The 20,402-nt window shown below is 34.1% G+C and overlaps 3 protein-coding genes across 4 annotated transcripts; 2 read left to right on the forward strand and 1 right to left on the reverse strand.

Moving 5' to 3' along the window:
• The first annotated feature begins 275 nt into the window (after positions 1 to 275).
• Positions 276 to 9,197, forward strand: LOC120627964 (serine/threonine-protein phosphatase 4 catalytic subunit). The gene is made up of 7 exons (XM_039896102.1): positions 276 to 396; positions 548 to 720; positions 1,673 to 1,825; positions 2,233 to 2,351; positions 2,580 to 2,761; positions 4,222 to 4,411; positions 6,925 to 9,197. Exons 2-7 carry the CDS (start codon positions 571 to 573, stop codon positions 7,052 to 7,054), a joined length of 924 nt encoding a protein of 307 aa, XP_039752036.1. The 5' UTR covers positions 276 to 396; positions 548 to 570; the 3' UTR covers positions 7,055 to 9,197.
• Positions 9,198 to 12,789: 3,592 nt separating this feature from the next.
• Positions 12,790 to 15,064, reverse strand: LOC120628152 (NAD-dependent protein deacylase Sirt4). Of its 2 annotated transcripts, XM_039896384.1 has the most exons (5): positions 14,943 to 15,064; positions 14,703 to 14,857; positions 14,252 to 14,442; positions 13,697 to 13,924; positions 12,790 to 13,485 (listed from the first exon to the last, which is right to left on the reverse strand). In XM_039896384.1, the coding sequence occupies exons 2-5, from the start codon at positions 14,854 to 14,856 to the stop codon at positions 13,159 to 13,161; spliced, it is 900 nt and encodes a 299-aa protein (XP_039752318.1). In that variant the 5' UTR covers position 14,857; positions 14,943 to 15,064; the 3' UTR covers positions 12,790 to 13,158. The 2 variants fall into 2 exon arrangements, with proteins under 2 accessions (XP_039752318.1, XP_039752317.1); XM_039896383.1 differs by having other exon boundaries at positions 14,703 to 15,061.
• Positions 15,065 to 15,149: 85 nt separating this feature from the next.
• Positions 15,150 to 15,995, forward strand: LOC120628153 (elongator complex protein 5). The gene has a single exon (XM_039896385.1). It carries the CDS (start codon positions 15,224 to 15,226, stop codon positions 15,971 to 15,973), a length of 750 nt encoding a protein of 249 aa, XP_039752319.1. The 5' UTR covers positions 15,150 to 15,223; the 3' UTR covers positions 15,974 to 15,995.
• The last annotated feature ends 4,407 nt before the right edge of the window (positions 15,996 to 20,402 follow it).

Below are 20,402 nucleotides of genomic sequence, written 5' to 3' on the forward strand. Positions count from 1 at the left end.
AAATCGGAATTAATTGTTTTATAGCTTATGTTAGACCTTCGGATAATTATAATATAAACAATATTTTTTCAAGGCATCTACATCGACGTCTATAGTATCATAGGTGTCAGTGGTATGTGGTATACTATAGATATTATTTGTATCCTCTGTTATTAGTGAACCTATGATCTCTTTCTCCGAGGGTATGTTTATGATGTATTGATAGCAGCATATCTATGGTTTTTTTTACCTAATCATTTATCTGTGATTTTTACTGTACGCTTTAAGATCTAATCTGTGCGATTTGTCTATGGCAATTTGTAATTGTTTCATGTTTGTAGAAAATGCATACATTTTTTTAAATATAATAAACTCTGAGTCTGACTTAATTAATAAAATCTAGTTAATAAAATCCTGGTAAGTGTTTTATTTTAGTTATCCTACAGATATATAATGTAAACACGCAACTTTTGTCAAGAATTTGACACCATTGTTATGCAAAAAACCAAGTATTATTCACGCTGTTTACTGTTACCCTCTTTTCAATGGACTATATTTTTTTCTACAGCTTCAAATCGTTAAGCTACAAATATGTCTGACACGAGTGACTTAGATCGTCAAATCGAGCAGCTAAAAAGATGTGAAATTATAATGGAGGCAGAGGTTAAAGCCCTTTGTGCCAAGGCTCGTGAGATCCTCGTCGAAGAAAGCAATGTTCAACGCGTCGATTCACCTGTTACGGTATTTGATTTATGCTTATATATACTTAAATTTCAAACTTTGTTTATATCGACACTGATGTACTACAAAAGCTTTCGTATTATTGAGGCAGGTCACGCCGCTACGTATTGAGTTACAAAAACCTCCATAAATCTTTCGCACGAAATGCAGTCCATATTCCGGCGCAATCCACCCTTTACTTGCACAATAAAATTTCCACTAAATAGCCACTTGCTTTTTACACTGATTAACAATTTTAACGCTTGGCTACTTTTACATCCCAAACTGGTTAAAGGGAACAGAACATTGCTCTCATTACGACCATTGGAAGACGTCCCTAGTGGTATGGTGTTGGTCTGATACAATCTGAATTTTCTGGTCTAGTGTGAGGCTTCTGATGTGGTGGTAGGTGGTAGCGAGCTTAACACCCTACCTACAAAGACATGCTGCTAAGCGATTTTGCATACTTTTATGATGTTGCGTGGAAACCCACTGGGGGTATGGATTCAATATAACTGCCATATTCCCTATTAGGTTAGCCTGCTACCATCTTAGACTGCATCTGCACCTACCCCCAGATGAGATTGTAGTTATTGGGCTAACTTGAATTGGAATAAGAAAAAAAATATTAAAACTCCACTGCCACACATGCTAGTCTTCAACACTTATTTGGTTGCAATATTTGTTAATTTGGACTTCTATTCTATGTTCATTAATTCTATTCAATTCAATATTTATTTGTGTCAAATGGGCACAAATCTGTTCATTAATTTAATATACATTACTAGCTTTTAATGATTTTATTTCCAGCCAAAAAGTTATCCTCATTTCTAAAATGCGAGCTATATCCATGCCATATGTTGCATAAATGTAGACTAGTAAACAAACCTTTGACTAATAAGAATTACATTGAAATATTTATAAACAAACACCATAATGTTCAATAATTAACAGAATATATTATATGTTCTAGGTGTGTGGAGACATCCATGGTCAATTTTATGATCTGAAAGAGTTATTTAAAGTGGGTGGAGATGTTCCTGAGACCAATTACCTGTTCATGGGTGATTTTGTAGACAGAGGGTTTTATTCAGTGGAAACCTTTTTATTATTGCTTGCGTTGAAGGTAAGATACTTGATCACTTATTACAAAGTGGTTCATGATTCATGAACCATTCTTTTCCTACAACAGAGAGAGAGCAATATCTGATGAAGAGTTCAATGATTGTGTGGTTATCCACCTGGAATGTTAGCAAAGGTTCCACAAGCATTAGCCACCTCTAAATCTGTTGTCAAGGCTTTATTGTCTACATCAAGTTTAAAGTTCTTATTTTGCTCATTTGTTACTATTCCGGTCTCCAAGTATACTGCATTACTGCAATTTAATTTTTTGTATTTGATGTATTGCAACTTTTCCAAGTTGTAATTGTGTTAAAATTCTTGGAAAATAATTTGACACAATCCCTAAACTGTATTATTAACTACTGGTACTGTGTGAATGTAAGTTTATAAAGCGTACAACATGTTCTTTAGGTTAGGTATCCAGACCGCATTACACTGATAAGGGGTAACCATGAATCACGACAGATCACTCAAGTATATGGATTTTATGATGAGTGCTTGAGAAAATATGGATCTATCACTGTTTGGAGGTATTCATATTTTTAAATACAGTACAATCCTATTTACATAAAGTTCTTTTGAAAAATGTTATTCAAACTTAATATGCATCCTTTTTGACATGTCAATTTATTCACTGTCCACATGCAAAAGTGAAAGTTCTTACTTCAATCTGTATGTAGGAATTTTTGATGGTGGTCACAATAAGTGCAACATGTAAATTTGTACTAAACATTTTAATTACTTTATCATTTATTTAGGTATTGCACTGAAATATTCGACTATTTATCCCTATCTGCAATTATCGACGGAAGAATTTTCTGTGTACATGGCGGACTCAGCCCGTCAATACAGACTTTAGACCAGATTAGAACCATCGACCGCAAGCAAGAGGTTCCACATGACGGACCCATGTGTGACTTACTTTGGAGCGATCCTGAAGGTAAGAGATGTCCAATAAATGACTGATAATAACTAATTTCCCAAAAAAGAAAATACAGATTTTTTTATGACATCATAAATTCCTTTTGCCTTTGCATTAACTCTCACAGCGACCAAATATTTTCATATTCATGTTTTAATAATAACTAGCTGACCCGTGCAACTTCGTCTATACTATACAGATAAAATGACATTTTCTAAAAATGAATCCTAGCTAGATCGATTTATCGCCCCCGAAATCTCCTGTATACTAATTTTCATGAAAATCGTTGCGAGCCTATTTCGAGATTCCAATTATATAGATACAAGAATTGCTTGTTTAAAGATATAAGATAAGACAGCTTAAACCGCTATCCTTACCTAAGCAATATACTAATTATGAGCCATTTCGTATGGTGCTTAGAACAACTCAATTAATTATGGTGCATTAAGATAATTTATGTTTATTGAGGTTAACAATTTGTGTCAGCATTCAGTTGAAATGTGCTATTCCAGACTATAATTTATCTATGTGCTAAAATTCATCTAGATCCATTCTGCTTTTATTGCTCTATTTAGTAACAACAGTGGCGTACATAGCGGGTATGCACAGGGTATGCATGTGATATAAAATGGAGAAAATCTCCAGTACAAGTCATAAATAGTTAAGGGAGGGCTTTTTAATAACTCTTACAATGTCTATCCTTAAGTTCTTTATAACTCGGATAGGAGATTTTCTTAATTTTATATATAATCTGCATACCCTAAGCATACCCTCTATGCACGCCATTGTATATAAAGTGCACATGTATTTACTTATCCAGTTACTCTTATGTTATTTATTTATTTAGTACCAAAAATTATAATGAGAATAATATAAATATGAAAAAGGGTATGATGTTGTAGTGGCTGCTTTTCTTTTTCAATGTGAGAAGGCCTAACTACGTCACCCGCACTATTCCGAAAGGATAAACATGTAGCATAGTCCATCAAACCGCACTGAGCCAGTGTGGTGGACTACGGCCCTAACCCCTTCTAATTGTGGCAGGAGACCCGTGCCTTGTTGTGGGCCGGTTACGGATTGATATGATGATGACGAATACGAAGTCGGTATTATATTTCACCGAAGATAAGAAACCAAACTTTACGAGCATGAGCTGTCAAAATTGATATCCTAAATTAGACAAAGCATATTTTATTATAATTTTCTCATTCAACGTTTAAAAGAGAAGCGTAAACTCCTTATTTGACGACCGACTGGCGCAGTGGGCAGCGACCCTGCTTTCTGAGTCCAAGGTCGTGGGTTCGATTCCCACTACTGGAAAATGTTTGCATAAATGTTTTTTCAGTGTCTGGGTTTATAAATATATTCTAAGTATTTATGTATATTATTAGTAAAAATATTCATCAGTCATCTTAGTACCCATAACACAAGCTACGCTTACTTTGGTATATTTATTATTTATTTATTTTCTGTTCCAGACACTCAGGGCTGGGGTGTGTCACCACGTGGGGCAGGCTATTTGTTCGGATCGGATGTGGTGGCGCAGTTCAACGTCTCAAACGACATCGACATGATCTGTCGCGCGCACCAGCTTGTCATGGAGGGCTACAAATGGCACTTCAACGAGACTGTCCTCACAGTTTGGTCGGCGCCTAACTATTGTTACAGGTATGTGTTTTACAATGTCTCATAGAAACCGATTGGGGGTATGGGTTTAATATCACTGCCATACCACCTAACAAAGTCAAAGTCAAGTCAAAAATATCTTTATTCAAGTAGGCCCAAAGGTGCGTACTTGAATAAAGATATTTTTGATGCGTAAATTACATTAGAATAACGCGGTAGTGAGATGATGGCGATAACCATATTCGTAAACTTAGAACTAAAGCTATGAGGGTTCCAAACGCGTCCTGGTCTAAGAAGAAGCCCACAACAAACTTAGCCGGTATTTTTTTGTTATCACCATCTCACATTGTCATTTAAAATTATTAGCAGAGCAACCTGGTTAGAGCAATAATTAACACCCAAGCTTTTTACTTTTAATACTGAAACTTTTAAGAGACATCTCCAAGATGTCAATGGGTAGTTTATTGTAGAATTGTATGCAATTTCCTTTAAACGAATTATATAACAGGTTAGGCCGCTGCCATCTTAGACTGCAACAATATACTTACCCGTCGAGAGCTTACTTGTAGTAGAATAAAACAAACATACAATTTTGGTCGCTTAGCTAACAATACCGCGCAAGTCGAAGATAAGGATTGAAGAAATTATAAATTACGCCATATATAATGGCGATATATATGTGCGAGGAACCAGAGGGGCTTCCTTGCTATGCATATAAGAAATGAGGAAGCAAACCTCTTGTTACCTATCCACATCAGGATAGGAAAAACTAGATCAAATAATTCTTGAGCACACTCCAAAATTTATTTTATGGAATTTCAGTTAAAAAACTCTTTTAAACTGTTATGTAACAAAAAAATAAAAGCTTGTGATAAAAATATAACTTGAACTAATCCATCACTCCTTGTGATATAACAAAAATCTGGCAAAAACAAAGATCTGACGAAATGATAACAACTTCTTATTTTATTAGTCGAGTACCCCCATACAACCAAATTACATGGTGCAAGTTACCAGTTACCTAAAATTATGTGAAAGAAGTTACGCTTAATTCCTACAGAATATAATATGTCGGAAATTATGGGTAACCGATTTTGTAATAACGGTTACACCCTTTATATACTCAACATCTGTTAGTATTATCAGATGTTGGGTATATCAACTTGCTTCCAAGAGGGGTTACGTAATTCCTGCTCTGAAAATGAAAATCTCTTGAGACTAAGAAATGCAACTCCAAAGTCTGTTTTTTTTTTACAAATGCTATTTTTTTTTTGTTATAGAAATGTGAATTGTTAAAAATGAAATTGGTCAGTTTACGATGTTATGTAGTCTTTGCACACCATATCGTCTCAGGCGAAAGGTGACAGTGACATGGGAATGTGAGCTTTGTTTTGTGACGTAAAGCAAAACATTTAATATCCATACTGGGCCGTTGTATACGAGGATTGGACCGGGTCATATGCTACAAAAAAGATTATATCACAATCTATAGAGAAACAGGGCGCAGATGATAAAATTAATTTTTAAAAAATCCTGTGCAATAAACACAAGTCAGGAGTGCAACGTTTGGAAATTGACCTACTAGTGATTGAGATGGAGACAGAATTAAGAACATACAGAATCCGTGTACACGTCTGATATTGAAGCATCGAAAACTACTCCACTTTAGTAGTGTTTCCCGAACAGGAGGCGGTTAATCACTTCATTTCATTTAGTAGTTGACAGTAAATGTTTTTATAAATTTAAAAAGAATAAAAATTTTAGGAACCGACAGGATTTGAACCTGCGACTCTCTGGCAATCGCGGCCTGAGCGCTTTTTCCAATTGAGCTACGGCTCTCCTACCATCCATGCCGAAATTAGTAAATGCCTTTTTACATCAGTTTTATAGCGACTGCAGTCTGTAGTGTGTAGTGCGACTGCATATACTGCCTGACTCTATCCAAAAAACGTTTACCACAAAATGTGAACATGACATTTCGCGGGTGTGAAGTCAGACTAGCCCGTAGTGTTTTCACTGTTTTTGACACACAATGCGATTGAAGGCTCATAATTATTATAATATTAAAACTAAACTTATTAACTATGCTCGGCCGATTTGTGGCACGAGCTCCCTAGCCTAGGTCTTACAATTAATTCCCATAGGAAGCGTGGTAAAAAAGGTATCGCATCACGATTCAAAGCTAGCCTCCGGAATTTGCGGCGCCGACGTAACTTTAACATGATGCGATACGGCCGCTTCTTAGTTAGCAGGCATACTATTGTTATCTTGTGGGTATGCCTACGTAACAAATGCAATGGCTTTGTTGAAGAATGTTTATTGTTTTATTTTTATTTTTTTTAATCATTTAATATTTTAATGTAAAATATTATTTGACATATTATTCAGTTTCTATATTAACTGAAACAAAATGTGCAATGTCTATCTTATTCTCTCGCCTGTATCTCCTATATATTTATTTGTTTGTTTCTTTATTGTGACGGATTTTCGTTTCGTTGAGTTTCGAATCACTACGATTGTAAAGAATTCAATTCAAAATTATGCTTAATCAACAGATGCGGAAATGTGGCAGCCATATTGGAGCTTAACGAAAGCCTGCAACGCGAGTTCACAATATTCGAGGCAGCCCCGCAAGAGTCGAGAGGTGTCCCCTCCAAGAAACCACAAGCTGACTATTTCTTATAATGTTACCTGTAATAAGACAATTGCGATTGACTAGTAATACGGTTTTAAATGTAGTGACAAAACAATTTTTGATGTGAAAATGATTTGATTGTGATGTTAAGACTGTGGTGTGTTATAATTTTTATGTATCGTATGTTATTATTAAGACCATGCGCTTACTACCACAGCTTAAAGCAGTATTATTCTTATGTTGTCTATGTTTTGATTCAGAATTATAATCCATACTAGTTGCTGCCCGCCACTTCGTCCGCGGTTATTTTGGGTTTTTGAAACTTCCCCAGGGACCTCCTATTTTCGCGGGATATAATGTGTCCTATGGCCGTCTCAAGGATGTAAACTATTTTTATGCAAAACCACGATAAGTTACGCGTGCCGTGAAAGTAACAATTGGTTAATTTTTTTTCGCAGCTATTTTGGAATAAATATTATCTCACGTCCATTTCTCGGATGCAAGCTACATTTTTACCAAATTTCATCGTAATCGGTTTAACGGTTAAGACAAACATAGGCAACAGACGCACTTCATTATTTAAGGATGGCTTTTTTGACTATTTATGACAAATAAACTGACATTTCAAAATAGTACTGGTTTAAGCGATAGTAGTAAGGCCCCATTTCTGTGAAAAAAGGACGCGTACAGTGTTTTGTAGACGCGGATTTTATATGACTATGACATTACGTTGTTTAATAATAATATTTGTTTAACATCCTGATTCATGGTGCTGATTTGATTGTTCACTTTTGAAGCGCCTAGATCTTTTGCAAAGCAAATTCATAGTTCGGTGCGAAGTTATACATGAATTAGCGGTACCCGCGACGACGTCCGTGCAACTTCTGATAGGAAGTAAATTGATTACATAGACCACACTACACTATACTATACACCACGACCCACCGCGTCGCATCGCCCGCCCTCGATTTTCTTCGTTTTCGCGGGTCGTATCGTGATGTTCCTCATGTTGTGAATGTCAATTCCACCGGCAGGGTGGTTACGTATCTCGCAGCAGGCTTGCGAAATGCGTAATTATCGCGATCTTTTGAATGCGTAACTTTTAATGACAGCAAAAATTGCAATATTTATGCCTGTCCTGAGAAACAATCAAAATCATACGACACTCTGCCTTTAAAAACAATAGATCTAACTCTAGCTTTATTATAAGTATAGTTAAAGGTTTCAGTTTTCCAGTTTCCCGTGGTAATAAGTTATCTAAAATAAATAAAAGTAACCTAGATTACTTGTTAGCTAAATCTTCTAACGGCCGGCTAAAGTCGATCTAAAATGATTTATTTAGCTCTTCCGAAGATTATTCTGGATTTATTTATTTGTAGCCCGTGATTAGTTAAGTTATATCCGAATCAATGAATAAAAAAAAATCTAAATTCATTTATTTCAAGTAGCCTAACACTATAAGCACTTTTATATCGCCTAGTCTGTCTTTTTGTAGTGACTCTTCCACCGTTTAGGAAGGCAGATTCTACAGAGAAGAAGCCAGCTAGAAACTCTGCAGTTGCTCTGTCTTCTCCAACATCAGCTATTTACATTCATGTTGATTGTGTTCTTTATGTCAACTTAAACAAATTTTAACTTACACGCACTTTTGCATCGCTTCTTATGACAAACGCGCGACTGTTTTCATTTAGCATTCGATGCACTATCGTGGTTACATGAACGAAGGTATACTATTAGCGATTTTATCGCTACTGAATCGCTGCAAAACGTCGCCGGTGAAGATCTGACTTACTTTATAACCAGTTGTGTACATTTGCATAGCGATTACGTAGCGATCCTTTTACGATTGTATCGCCAGTGAATCGCTACAAAAAGTCGCCGGTGAATAAAGGATGTACTTTAAGACCTGTTTTGTACATCAGCATAGCGATAACGTAGCGATCCTTTTGCGATTGTATCGCTCGCTACTGAATTACTGCAAAAGTCGCCGATGAAGAAAGGATGTACAATAACACCTTTCGACTGGTGATTTATGCACAACCTTTATTATACAAACCAAATTAGCACCATGATCAACCACAAATTCAATTAAAACAATTTAGTTTTTCAGATAAATCCTTATTTTAAAGAAGCTTCTTCCTAATTATTATAAGTATTTCTTTATAATTAAATACGTAAAAATTGTGTGGCCTATTTAAACAATTTTACTTTTGTGACCTTAAAATTATTGTTTCATTATTTATATTTGCAAGATTCAAACTGTTGTATACACTATGTTTGCACTCATATTCACAAATATTACTATGAAGTCTATATCTCTTTAAAAGATAATGTTCACATCATCCGCAACCTAACCTGTAAGGTTTCCAGTACTGCAAATATCTGAAATGCTAAGGTTTTGTTGTCCCATCCACCTATAATATAAAGGTACGAAGAATACCTTAGAGGTATATAGATCGAGATATCATAGAAAACAGAAGATCTTAGGCAAGCGCGCTTCATCAAGCCATAGAAACCGCGCAACTGCTCTGTGACTCAGTCTTGTTTGTGAATATATGTGTAAATTTACCCTATGAATAAATACTAGGATATACATTTTGAAGGTATTTAAAGAAGCACTGCCATTAACTTAATGATAAAATATCACATCATTATGATTTTAATGTTCTCACATGGTAAGATCTTCTAAGTTTGCTATTTTAACGGTAAAAAGAAAATTTAGAAATTAACAAATTCCTTATCAAAGACTGAAACCGAATTTGGTTTCGATTAAATGGCCCTGATTTCTTTCTATCCACCAGAGGTGTATAAGAATTCGTAGCAAGGATAATCATCCTTATAAGGATATCCTTGTTTTCATAGGGATTTGATGAACCATTGCACAACGGATATCACAGCGGTAATTTCGCATAGAAAAACTTTTATCTAGGTTTTCACCACCAACTAGCAAAACCATGGCTGGGTTTAGCTTCTTGATTGCTTGTTTTTTCACAGTCTTATTCGAAAAGGTATTTGTACTTATATAGGTGTGATTCGTACTAGGCCACACCCAAAAAAATTACCGCAATTATTCGATTTACATAAATTATTATAATTTCAGTTTCATACAAACAAACCTTGAAAAATAACCGCTTGCTATAGTCACCTGTAATCCCAATTGACTTAAAATGTAAACACAGCTTATGGAGGGTAGAGGTAAGGAGAGTCATCTTATATGGGAGAAAAGTTGAAAAAGTGTCCAGTGTATGCGCTAAATAACAGTTCAAAAATCCTCCACAATGGCGCTGGTGGATGCACAGGGTATGGTATGAATGTAGCAATCGTAGATGAATTGAAGTATGCCGAGTTAAAAAATTTAATGTCATTATCGACTAAAGTAGTTAATTATTGACAATTTCAACAACTTACGTTGTACAAAATATTGTGGTAAATATAACCTTACTTCCTTGTATCTCCATACTTCCTTGTTTATTTTTCAAGCCTACTCTAACAATATTTATATTTGGCGCTTCTTTTAAGAGTTACCCTGATGCAAATGTGGCGCCATCCTAATTTAATACATTTTGGCGACACTTTTTCATATACACAGATGACTCTCCTTACCTCTACCCTCCATAACACAGCTGAAGTTCTAGTTGTCACTGCGTATTTTTAATCTTTGCACATTTACGCCCCTAAAAATATTGATCAATAAAAAAGTTGCGAAACAAAATAAAACATTACGTAACACCATATACCCCTATTCAACGAGCCTTGTTTATAAACTATGTGTAAATATTTGAAATCAATTTATCTACTACGTTCCGGACATAATTCCGGAAGTTTTTTTTATACAAATGGTAATAGCACAGGTGCTTTGGATGCAGTCTTTATCCATAACATGGGCTCTGGTGGAATAGTATTCAATCAGGTCATCGCGGAGATGGTAGCCACAATTCCATGGCGCATCCCATGCTTTCGATTGGACTGCATAGGATGTGTTGGATGTTGTTTACATTTTCAGTGAAGGAAAAATGCGATTCGTGCGGCTCGTACGATCAACTTTAGATTTTATGGATTAAAATATTATATAAGGACGTCATTACTTTATCTTTTAAATTTCTTCACTATAGTTGTAATTGTAGTATAGGTTTATTGTTAAAATACCAAAAAGCATCAACACCATAGGGACAGAACAGAATCCAACCGTCATTGAGGTGCTTTTCAGACATTCAAATACATGTCATAACGTAATACCTAATAGTTATGTATTTTTCACGCTGCGACTATGCAACATTTATTTGTGAAGCCCTAAGTCTCAAAGCTACATAATTGTTGGATGAATCCCTTTCGTTAAACTGCGTCCAGTTACTAAACAAGGGTCAATGAATGAGATATTGATTAATGTAAACAAAATTATATAATATTTGCGTGAGAGAGGAAAGTGCCGATTAGACTAGACTTCACATAAGTGGGACACTCCTAACCAGGATCGTTAGTGCTCTCAGTGGTAATCCGTTTAATTATAGGTACACTACACTAACCGTAATTACACTTTACTATTTTAGGGCCTCACCAATGTTTTTTTGCCCTATAAATCTCCTTGTCTAATCGGCATTCGACGAGCGAATTTTCGTAATCCTTATCTCGCACGCACATAACATACGGAACATCAGTAGCGTGCATAGAGGGTATGCACAGGGTAAGCAGATGATATAAAATGAAAAAAATCTCCAGTACGATATAACTCTTACAATGGCTATCCATAAGTTTTTTATAACTCGTACTGGAGATTTTCTTCATTTTATATCATCTGCATACCCTCTATACCCGTCACTGCGTTACACCAGTGTGTTTAAATTAATTTTCTGTTTTTTTTTGAACATTTTTTTTGATCAGTACTACTACCATCGTTTACTTAAGATCTAAAGCTAAAGCATGTATGCTTTCCTAACATTAAGTTTCTTAAGATATGTTAACGGATTTAAAATTTATGATCTCAGTGATTCAATCTTATTTTTTATGAATGTTCCTATGACAACGCATATAATAAGACAATAGGTCCGTTTGATGTAGAACAATTTAATATTATAAATGAATAATAATAATAATCCTTTATTGCCATACTCATTGTTAATACAAGAACTCGAAGTAAATTATTACCAATTTATTTTTATTATTATTTTAATTTATATTATTTTGTGAAAAAAATACTTTTGTGATTTCCTCTGGTTCGAGTTTATTATTAGCATCTCATTTCATCTCTATGTAAAACGTAAATAATAGATTGTTCTATAAAAAGCATTTGTCTTATATTATGGAACTAATGTCATAGAACTCTTGAATCTGACCAGAAATGTTGGTTTCTGATTGTCAGACTGCAAATTCAGTGGTGGTGTTAAATATGGGATCAAACCTATTAGGGGCACAGCGGTTATATGAATTATTTATGACCCTAATTGCGGCATTGTGCCGGAATGCGTGATAGCAGATTTTTGACGGTAGCTGACCACGGCCGAAGCGTCCTACCAGACCAGAAAAAATTCAGAAATTATAAAATCTTACTAACTTATTCTTGTCTTCTTAAACATTACCAATTGCTCAGTTTCCGTTGTACTGTACCCATTCTATTGAAATTATTCACAATTTTATTCAACATTTCTGTTCATATATTAAAAAAACTAGGATTAATAATAATATTATATTATGAATTTGCAGTTTTACAAGATGTTCTATCCAAATGTTAACTCCAAATGTTTCATAAATTATCAATTTGTATTCTCTTTTTTAAATCAATAAAAACAAATAACTATTCAATAATTTATTATTTATTTACAAATTTTTAACTACCTGACCCAGGGTTTCACAATTTGGCGCCCGTAAAAAGTACAGAAGTGCACTGCGAGGCATCCTTTCCGTACTGCAGAAAAATATTTTATTAATATCTTTGTGCAGTTCATTGTTAGGGTAGTATTATTTTTCTTAATTGTTTAATTTTTTTTCCTCGTGTTTTATTTTTGGGCCTGTCTAACTAACAAGTACCTACATTTTAACTCGCTGATGCGGGTGCCGTGACAAATTAATAACTTTAAAGTGTGCCGCTAGCTTAATAAGGTTGAGAAACCCTGACTTGACCTATTATTGTACACAATATCTAATGTAAGGTATACTCTTATCAAGTACATAGAGTATTGGTTAGGTCAGTTAATATCTCCCCACATTTTGTAGAAATTTTTAGATCTACAATATCATCCGCTCTTGTTGGCCCTATGTTTAAGACAGCAACTTCTTTATTTTCTTCTTTGGCTTGCAAAATTATTCTATAACTTGAATATACAGTTAAACTAGACCCTAGTACAAATACAGCATCACTGGCTGATACCTGTTTTCTTACTTTTTCTACTCTTTCTTTGGGAACATTATCACCAAAGAATATAATATCTGGTTTAAGAGGACCTTCACAGACCGGGCACAGCGGTGTTCGAAATCTCTCTACCTCCTCCTAAAATTAAAACAAAATCTATTAACTACAACTAATTTATAAAAACTATTAAATGTTTTGCTATTAATATATTCACATTGTAACAATTAATCAAAACACAAATTACAGAGTCAAAAATAATTAAAACATGACAATAATCATTTTGTTTATTTATGATTCTAAATTAGGGCTCATTTGTTAATAGAGTATGATGAAATATAATAATCCTTACCTTAGATAAATCAACATCTCCATCTGGTCGTATCATATTGACACTGGCATGCATGCTAGGGTTATTCTTCATTAATATTTCCTGAAGTTCAAACCGGTCTATTTCATAAGGACAATATAGACATTTAACAATATAGCCAGTCCCATGAAGTTCAATTACATTTTCTGTACCTGCCTTATGATGCAGTCTATCTACATTCTGCGTTACAACTGTGGTTACCTTTCCAATCTTTAAAAAAATAATTTAAATGATTTTAATCATATGTATGAATATTTAAATGAATCTTTCAGAACATTTTTGAATATTATCAGGATTTTGATAATAAAATGCTTGATCACATTGAATAAACTGGTTAAAATTGAAGTGAATGTAACTAAAAACACAATTTTCTATTTAGCCAGTTTAACATACCTAAACAGATTTGAAATCAGTCATCAGTTTCTAAGCCCCGCTTGTTCTATAAATTTTACTCAGCTAATACCTAATATGCTAATTATTTATTTGTTCAAAAACAACAAAACGATTTTTTGTTGGTCATACCTAACTCAGTGTTACCTTTTCCAGTTCTCTAATGGCATTGTGAGTGGCATTTGGTTTTATGGAACTAAACCTTGGCCAACCCACAAAATTTCTGGCCCAATACCTTTGTCTCACTTTGGGGTACTTTACAAATTCTTGGTACTGAATTGGTTTGTGATTACTGCGTGCATACAATCCAACCTCTTCAGATCGATAATCGGGAATACCTAGAAAAGTGTAATACATGGTGATAAAATTTAGGTTGGATCTATCCAGCAATTCAACACATTACTACTGATAGAATAATATTTAGACGAATAGAATATATAAAATATCATTGAACTTATTTTACACCCACCATAGGGAGCTACTAAAATCTAACCTATCAAAGAGGTTTCTTCATAAATATACAGTTTATATATTAGTAAAATTTCATAAAACACCTTTTGATAAATATCAAAATTGGTAAATATTTATAAGATCTTACCTGATTCTGTAGATATTCCAGCACCTGTTAAAATAAGAAACTTATTGTGCCTTAGAAGAAAATCACGCAATTTTTTAAAATCTTTTTGGTCTGGCGGTTTATACGCGGGAACAAACGCTATTTGTCGAATAATTTTTTTTTGTACAAGATACATACTGAAAGGCGGAAATAATGAATTATAAATTCTGAAGGGTAAACAGCCTAAATTTAATCTCATATTAATTCTAAAGATAACCTCACAGGCTAAAATTTAAGCTTCAACACAGTGCAAAAAATGTTGAAAATCGATCTAGATTGATTTTACTCAGATGTTTAAGTATTTCCACAATTAAAAACGACTCCTTTGATTGCGACCGTGTTAAACTTATGTAGTATCAAATAAAAAACATCGATATATCGATAAATTTTTCTGCAAACCGATTTGGCAGTAGGTAGGTTTACAACTGTCAAGACAATGTCAAAAGTCAAAACTGAAAGTTGATTTCAATCTGAGGTTATTTTTATTTAGAAGAAATAACAAAATGACATTATTTAAATTAAAGGCTGCGTCTTGTGTGTTAATAGAAGATGACTGTGATAAAAATGTGCTTCCTCTAATTTCGGAATTAGTTGAAAAGTCAAGTTTGAACATACTGTGCTATGAACAACCTATTTGCGTCTGGCAAAACATTTACTCAGGAAATTCACTGCAATGCTTCAAAGATTCGCAGCTAAAAGAATGGCAGAATTCATCAGCTGTTAAAACTGTTCATATGATAGATTCAGTGAATCAAATGATATTAGATGTAGGCTGGGATAACTGCTTAACATGCTTAAGAAATCTGCTTTCAACACCTGAAGTGGTTAAACTTATTTTAATATTACACCGGGATTGTCTAACAAATTCCAAAATACGGATACAGTTAACTCATTTGGCAAATGCTATTGTGTCCTATGATAAAATAAAATCTAATAAAATAAGAGTTCAAATAAAAAAAGGTGGTAAATTGTGTAAAAGTGAAGAGATTATTTCATACAATGCGTTAACATCAACACTAAATCTGACACCCATTGTAAAGGATATTGTGAGTGTTGATGAACCAGAAAAAGTATTACCAAATGAGTTATCAACATTTAAAATCGAAATAGACCAAATACAACAATTGGAGAAGAACAAATTGAAATTGCCCTATATGAGTAAAATTAATGAAGGGAAAGGTAAAGTTTATTATGAACCAGATGCAGTGGACGACTGGGATGATGAGGATCCTGATGATGATTTAGATATATGAATATACTTTGTTTGGTACCTTATGCAGTCTTTTTATTTTGGCTGGTTCCTATTTATTGCAAAGACGTGACAATAGTGTTAATTCAACTAAAATGACAAGTATAAAAATAGTATAATTGTAATAGTATAATGTTATCCTCCACTTCAAATATGTCACACAAAGTGGCAGATTGTCAGTCTGTGCCCGTACAAAATAAATACTTTACATTACACATATTATGAAACATCTATATTTAATACATAAAATGTATGAAAATGATTTAGGTTCATAATTATTGTTATACAATGGTGATGTAGTATGCAAGGCTTTAGAATATTTATGTACTTTGATTTATTCTCACACTTTATATCCTTGTTATCATTAGTAAATTTTTTTTGGCACAATTTGCCGTTCTTAATAACATGCACACAATACTATTTTTAAACTTATCATTTTAGAGATTAGTGTAGAAGATTAAGCACCATTATCTGACAAAATTAGTCTATATTTGCTGTTTTGGTGCCATAAATTTGTACAAGCAAGCTTACTCAGTCAAGAGATTTGGAATAAAAGTGAATAAATTTTTTCTCAATTTTTTCCATTATTTCAAAGTTGTTTATAATTAAACGTTTTAAAGTCTTGATGCTAGTCATGAAGAACAATTTCAGAAATCCAAATGTACACTCTATGGAATAAATGAAATTGATTTAATTTAATTTATTCCATATATTTTTATTAACACGCTTTTATTAGCTTCTCCTGTATGTTTGTATGTATGTAACAGACTCCTTTGAGCTCGACTTTGTCCTACTTTGAACGATCAGATTTCGTTCAAACTTTGTAGACATATCGAGGACCAATACACTAATTTGAGAAGATTTTTCCAATTTTCAATATAAAAAATAAGATTTTTTAGTTTTTTCGAATTACAATTACTACAGCGCTATCTAGACCCAAATGTAAAAAACCTATGGCGTTCGCGTACCGTGTAAATTCAATTGTAAGAAACGTAGGGTTCTTTTAAAGATAATATTAAAATGATCATCACTCTACTCATATCCGTCAATAAAATATTTATAACTATTGACACCATGCACCCCACGCTTTTTTACAATAAAATTTTGGAAAACCCATTTTGCAAAGCTAAAGTGGGCGGGGCGAAAGCTCAGAGGACCGATGGACTTTGGGCTCCCAAGTTGCTGTAAACGTAGCTCTAGCGTTGCGTATAGCATTTCCCTACGAATACGAAAAATGACATATAACGACGTCATTGAATGGAACTGTCAGTAAACCGTAGCCTGTAAAAATCCCTACAAATAACAATCTCCAGCACGTCTAGAATTACACCTCTCTGGCGCACCGGTGTGCGCTGTGAATTTAATTAGGAGGTCCCGGGTTCGATTCCGGGCAGGGCAATTTGGTAATTTATAATTTCTGAATTTTTTTAAGGTCTGGTATGGTCTGGTGGGAGGCTTTGGCCATAGCTAGTTACCACCCTGCCGACAAAGACGTGCCGCTAAGCGATTTAGTGTTCCGGTGCGATGCCGCGTAGTAACAGATTAGGGGTGTGACTGCCAAACTCCCTAACAGGTAAGCCCACTACATCATCAGCACTTACCAGGCGAGATTGCAGTCAAGGGCTAACTAGTAGTGGAAAAAAACAAAAGGCAGGAGGCCCAGGGGAAAGGATAAAAATGTATGTTCTCCCACAGCTATATCAACTAATAGAGCATTGCCGCACAAGTGGAAATAATATCCAAATAAAATATGTGTGAGAATGTTTGCTTGTGTTCTGAGAGTTGATAAAGATGTGGGAGAAGAAACATTTAATCCTTTCCCCGGGGATATAATTGTCTCCTGTTCATGCTGGCCGTGCTGCAGCAGTGGATATCCTTCGGTTGAGACGTTGCCTCGTAACTATTCACATTTTACACTGATGAACGGTTATTTCTTAACGCATTAAAGTCTCCAAAAGTAAGTATACTACAGCTCTTTTGGTTTAATGATTGTCATCAAATATCCATACTAATGTTTAAAAGCTAAAATTGTTTGCGTGTATGTTTAAACACGCTTACATCAGCAACTATTCGTCCGATTTTGTAGGAACTTTTTTTTGAGGCGGTTAGAGGCTATTGATGCTTTATTGAATTGAGCACATTTGAAACCGCGTTACATACCTAGTTCAATGATAATTTAGGATGTAAAGGTAAGGTTCAAATTCTGGAGCTGTATACAAATCCTTGGTTACAAAGAACTCACTTTTTATTATTTTTTTCTATATTCAGTTACAATTTTACGATTTTTTTTTCTCAGCCACATAGCCTATGGCATTACACAATATCTAATAAAGTAGAAATCCATTTACTTGGAAGTTTAATTTATTAAATGACACCATAATTACATCATTTATAATAAACTCTTACATTATGTTTCTTATTACTCGGTAAATGATTAAATTTCAAGACTAACATATATTTGATTAAAAAAATCTATTTATAACAGACAATTATTTTAAATCAACTTTCCAAAGCTTTAAAAAAAATAATAAGCTTACATTATGTATTACCAAAGTGAATCAACAATACGAACAAAATAAAATATTTACTTAAAAGAGTTGAAAATCTATTGTTCAAGCTAAGTTTATCATACACTCAGTTCCAGACAATATGATAAGAAAAAAACACTAGCAATTTAAATACAGCACGTAACCGATAGATAGTAGACACTCGATTAGCTCAAAAATGAGCAAAGTCGAGCGCGAAATATAAGCGATACACAATAAAGCTAACAAAATACATAATTTATATGATAAAAATGATTTACAACCTCACAACCTAACAAAAATCCATCTGGTTCATATACAATATTTTCCTGATCTTTGTGTTTCAATCCAATTTGCAGTAATAATAAGAAACAAAAAATATTGTAAATGAGACTAAAGCCAGGGCCCGTTTTCTTGAACTAGGTGAAAAAGCCCACAAACTGGGGATGTTACTGCCATACAAACAAAAAATGCTTTAGTTATATATTAAATCTTATAAAATTCTTAAACATTTTTCGGGTCTATTAACAAAACGCACTAAAATCTTAGTACCTACTTAATAGATTTTAATCTAATGACACCGGATTAAAACCCGTTCGCGTATACTGAAGCGATGGGTATGGGCACCAGGGTGTCTAGTCTGAGATCTTCTTTTTACGTTTACTTATTCGATCGCGTGCAAGTTAAATACGACTTGTATGGAATGGAAAGGGCGTCATCTAGATACTATACTGGGAAAAATTATTGTCATCTAGAAGTGGCCTACTGTTCGCGCCATCTCATCATCATCAAAACTGAGAGTTTTGTCACTAGATGGCGCTCTTTTGATTCTATACAAATCATAGTTAATTTTCACACGATCGAATAAGTAGACGTAAGTGGAAAATCTAATACTACGCATTCCGGACGTTGTGAAATCGCATCGAACCACTCATACTTTTCGGCGTAATCGCGGCAACAGTTGCGTAAAACAATAAAATGCTAAATTCCACATATGCAACAACATTGATAATTCATTTCTAGTTTATCATAAGCCTTTTAACATCTCACTGCTCCTGCAGGCCTACACTCTTATAGAAGTGAGGGTTTCACAGCATAGACGCACCACCACACAGCTCCAATTGGGGTAGCGGGATTTCAACGTTTCTCATACGTTAGTAATAATAACCGGGACCGACAGCGACATGTTCTCCGAGGCTTAACACCGATAATTTCTGAACTCCGGGCTGGTGGTGAGTTTTTTTATTTTAGGAAACCCCAATACCTCCTGATCCGTAGTAGAACATGCTAAACACTAGACCATGAAGGCAGTCCGCAGATATAATAAATGCCAAAGGTAGAGTTTAGTAATTTCCAATGCTAATTTGTCTCCGCTACTGGAATTTGTATATTTAAAGATTAAAGCGTTCGGTTGCGTCATATTTTCTAAAAAGAAGCTAAGTCGCCGATGTATGATATTTGCCAGGCCTAAAAAAGGCATTAAATACTTAGAAATAAATGATTGTATGCTACTGAAATAGAAGCTTTTAATTTGTATTCTTTCATTTTAAGACATTGCCTGGGCCGCTGTCTTAAGTCTCCTTAACATTCCCAGCTTCATACAATGTGTTTACAACTTGAAAGATTTCTGTATTAATTATATAAATAAGATTCAAAAAATAATATCAGAGATAATATTTATTTTGGTTGGTGATTTCCGGCGAAAATGTATCATGTGTGGTTAAATTTTCGGCACAAAATACCTTTTATAATTAATTTTTCATCTCACTAGCACAGACAAACGTTTTTTTATACGAAACATTATTGTCCTAAAAATAAAAAGTTTCAGTTTGATATAATATATATTTTTTCACAATAGCAAAATCATGTAATAGTATATTAGCAGTTTTTACAGTAATTTTGCGTGCG

The sequence above is a fragment of the Pararge aegeria genome, chromosome 12, assembly GCF_905163445.1.
Source record: "Pararge aegeria chromosome 12, ilParAegt1.1, whole genome shotgun sequence".
NCBI classification, from domain to species: domain Eukaryota; kingdom Metazoa; phylum Arthropoda; class Insecta; order Lepidoptera; family Nymphalidae; genus Pararge; species Pararge aegeria.

Excerpts from the sequence above, each read along its gene's own strand:
- LOC120627964 (XM_039896102.1), top strand. The coding sequence starts at position 571 with ATGTCTGACACGAGTGACTTAGATCGTCAAATCGAGCAGCTAAAAAGA. Across the intron at positions 2,762-4,221 it reads ACTTTGGAGCGATCCTGAAG|ACACTCAGGGCTGGGGTGTG; the intron begins GTAAGAGATGTC and ends TTTCTGTTCCAG. Across the intron at positions 4,412-6,924 it reads GCGCCTAACTATTGTTACAG|ATGCGGAAATGTGGCAGCCA; the intron begins GTATGTGTTTTA and ends CTTAATCAACAG.
- LOC120628152 (XM_039896383.1), bottom strand. The coding sequence starts at position 14,919 with ATGAGATTAAATTTAGGCTGTTTACCCTTCAGAATTTATAATTCATTA. Across the intron at positions 14,443-14,702 it reads TGGAATATCTACAGAATCAG|GTATTCCCGATTATCGATCT; the intron begins GTAAGATCTTAT and ends ACACTTTTCTAG. Across the intron at positions 13,925-14,251 it reads CCATTAGAGAACTGGAAAAG|ATTGGAAAGGTAACCACAGT; the intron begins GTAACACTGAGT and ends ATTTTTTTAAAG.
- LOC120628153 (XM_039896385.1), top strand. The coding sequence starts at position 15,224 with ATGACATTATTTAAATTAAAGGCTGCGTCTTGTGTGTTAATAGAAGAT.